This window comes from Megascapheus bottae, chromosome 2 (assembly GCF_031878675.1).
Source record: "Megascapheus bottae isolate mThoBot1 chromosome 2, mThoBot2.hap1, whole genome shotgun sequence".
Taxonomy (NCBI): Eukaryota; Metazoa; Chordata; class Mammalia; order Rodentia; family Geomyidae; genus Megascapheus; species Megascapheus bottae.
Window position 1 is genome coordinate 14,029,325 of NC_143510.1, and position 3,559 is coordinate 14,032,883.

Sequence of the window (3,559 nt, forward strand, 5' to 3'; positions counted from 1 at the left end):
GCAAAAAAAAAAAAAAAAAAAAAAAAAAGAAAAGAAAAGAAACAATGTCACTTAAAGGAGAGAATGTAGAGGACAACATTAAATGGACTACAAAATTCTTCAAAAATGTGCATTTATGGGGCCGGGAGTTTGTCCTAGTGGTAGAGTGCTTGCCTAGCATGCACAAAAACCCGGGTTCAATTCCTTGGTACCACATACATAGAATAAGCCACAAGTGGTCTATAGCTAAAATTGGCCCTGAGAAAGCCCAAGGACAGTGCTCAGGACCTGAGTTCAAATCCCAGGATTGGCCAAAAAAAAAGTGAATTTATTTGCAGCCTAATTTTTCTGTACAGTGCAACACAGTGATATGAGCTGATGCCTTTATGTCTCTGCTTTGGCACAATGACTTCCCCTGGGAAAAGAAAAAAAATAAACCAACTAGAAAATGACATGCCTATAGGGATTGGTTTTGATAAATAGTAAGAAATTCTTCCTGTGTAATACCATAAATCAAGACAAAATTGAAGGCACAAATAAATCATAGCCCTACAATACAGTTAAGCACAATCATATTTCAAAACATGCTTGAGGAAATCCAACTAAAAGACAGTGAACCCTTATTGCTTGGATAACTTTACTTGAAATACAGTGTAAGTGGAATTTACTGATTTTAGCACATTAATTTATTAGATTAACTTTGCTCACTTAAAAATAGTTGACTTTTCTGAAAATGTTTATTAAAATATATAGGAAAAGTCTTTATTGGAACTGAAAAGTGCCCAATATATAATACAATCATAATTATATTTTCAGAAAAAAAGACAATATTCAGATTAAATGCAGGAAATGTCACATTATTAACAATTGATATTTCCATGATTCTTCAGGTTCTGCAACTGGAAGATAATTATACCAGTTTGGTTTTCTATCTATTCCAGGAGACTTGAGTTGAAAATTTTTTTTGCCATTAGAAACTGTGATTCTCTATGGGTTCTTTTCAGCTTTGCACGCCGATTTTGGAACCAAATCTACAGTTAAGGAAAAACAAAACAGGTCTCAGAAACTGTATTATTGTCCATGACATTTCAATTGCCACAAACAACAAGTACCATGAGTATTACCTGGATTCTGTCTTCATCTAAATTCAATTTTTGAGCTAAGTCTTCCCTTATATCAATGCCAGGATAGCAGTTTACTCTAAAGACATTTTCCAATACTTCAACCTGGAATAAGGAAATCATTTTTTTAAATGTTAATATTGCTCATACCACCCCCAAATAGGTTTTGACTTGTAAAACAAAAATTGCACTTATACTGTGGGCAAGTAATTCTAATACCTTTTGTTTAAAATGAAGTGATTATCTGGAAACCATTAAAATATGATAGCCCATTGCTTCATTAATAAGGTTTCTAAAATGGGATTCCTTGTCAATGAGCTTTTTGCACACCACGGAGTCAGTTATTGGATTGAAAAGAACGTCCCACCTGGTTTTGGGTAAACGCAGTTCTTGGTCTTCTGCCTCTATACCAACTCAATTCTTTTTTCAATAATAGTCTTTCTGAGGTTGAGATGTAATTTTCATAGTTCAAAGCTCTTTCTTCTGGCACTGGGTGATCCACAAGACAAGGAAATGTGATTCCACTGGGAAAACTTGGAACATGTAGACAGACGCTAGCATCTTTCTCTAAAAATCAGAAAAATAAACTCCTTCTTATGTGGTCAATCTTATTTTCCAGAGTGCTGTAGGAAGTTATTTCAATAACTTGTTTTCAATACCTTAGCTTGTGGGTTTCACAAAGAATTATCCCCTAAATAACCTAAAAACCAAAAGCTAAACAAAATAAAAATCCTGCTTTGGTGACAGGGAATATTTTAGACTCTAGTATTGGTCAGGGTCAATGGATTTAGAAACTCTTAAATGTTAAACATACATGGAAAGAGATCTAAAATAGATAAATTCAGGCCCTTAGTATGGATCTGAGGCATATTCTAGATTCTTTAGGCAGATTCTTACTGTTTTTTGTTGTTGTTGTTGTTGTTTTTTACTATTATCCCTGTCCAGCCAGAGGCATTCCAAGGCCTCAATGCTTCAGTGATGTAACTCAAGTTTCTGAATGAGATCCTACTTTCTCTCTAGCTTTGTAGAGTATGAAGGACTGTTAAAACAAAAACAAAAAAGCAATGACATTTAGAAAGAGGTAGCATACCTGAGGACCTCCAGGTGTCTGTCCACGGTCTGTAGGGTTTCATGGTTGGGACACAGTCTTTCTTCTGATCCAATCCTAAGATGCTCTCGATAGAAAACGAACAGGGAGAAGTTTTGCTTTCTCCAAGCTGAGCACCTTCCTGAAGGCTAGGACACATTCTCTGGTGGGCTGTACACAGCCACAGCTCTACCCTTTCTGGTGGGTTGGCTCCACGTGTGTGTGTGTGTGTGTGTGTGTGTGTGTGTGTGTGTGTGTGTATGTTACAGAGCTGTCTGGGATTTTACCTTATAGCTCCGCTGACAAGGGGGCTGGATTTAGAGAGTCACTAATTAAAATCCTATTTAAGAAAGTTTTAGCATGTCAATGAACACTTGCCCAACCTGGGGCTTAAGGAGTTAATTATTTGTTTGTTTGCAAGTAATTAGCAACTAATGGTTACACCAGGGGGGCTACCTACAGGGACAAAAAGTGTTATCTTTCCTAAACAGAACACAGACTTAACTTTCTCCAAAGAAGTGAAGCACTCCTCTTTTATTTGAAATCATTAATGTATAAAATACAACATTTTCTAAAATGTTGAAGTTTATACTTTCATGAACTCTAGTTGCTTAAACATACAAGCAAGATGGTAGAGCAGTCAAGCAATAAATGATCTTAAGTGAATTTTCTTCCATGGAAATGGGAAAAAAATAATCTCTTAATGCTATTACAGTATTTTGATGAAAAAGCCTGCTTTTCATCTGCATGTGTAATAGCGAATGCTGTCAATGAAAACACAATGATATTTGGAGTGCAGTTTGTTGGAAAAGCATAGCCATGTTATTAACACTGAGTGTTATTGTCTTCCAAGGGCCTGGATTAATTCTTGGGGATAGATGTACCGAGTATTTTGAATAACTAATGGACTAATTCCTTTCCTTCATCTCTTCTCTTTAAGTGAAAGAGAAACAAGTTTATGTGAAGATTCACCTGTAACTACCTCCAAGTAATTCAAATATACTGTTCAAACGAAAGAGAATAGCATTTCTCCTTTACAAACATATTTCGAAAGGAATAGTGTTAATTATAGTGTGTGTGTGTGTGTGTGTGTGTGTGTGTGTGTGTGTGTGTCTAAGGCCAATATATACACCAGAGTCTTGTTGCTAGGCCAACATTCTATTATTGAGTTACAAATCCAACAGTAAAGAAATTTCTTCCCTTCTGTTCCTTCTCCTTTCCTCTTCTTCTCCTTTCTCCACCCCCCCCCCACCAGCCCTTTTTGCTGGAGGTTGAATCTCAGAGCCTGTAGCACCCTAACTTCATGATCTACCAGTGAACTACAAACCAGCCCTGCTGAGATGCTGAATTGGGGTTTGGATGTCATGAAGTT

General features: G+C 36.4%; 1 protein-coding gene across 1 annotated transcript; it reads right to left on the reverse strand.

Annotated features, from left to right (window-relative positions):
• Positions 1-862: 862 nt before the first annotated feature.
• Positions 863-2,496, reverse strand: Hesx1 (HESX homeobox 1). Its single transcript, XM_090355089.1, has 4 exons — positions 2,191-2,496; positions 1,468-1,667; positions 1,104-1,205; positions 863-1,010 (listed from the first exon to the last, which is right to left on the reverse strand). The coding sequence occupies exons 1-4, from the start codon at positions 2,345-2,347 to the stop codon at positions 912-914; spliced, it is 558 nt and encodes a 185-aa protein (XP_090211215.1). The 5' UTR covers positions 2,348-2,496; the 3' UTR covers positions 863-911.
• Positions 2,497-3,559: the final 1,063 nt, after the last annotated feature.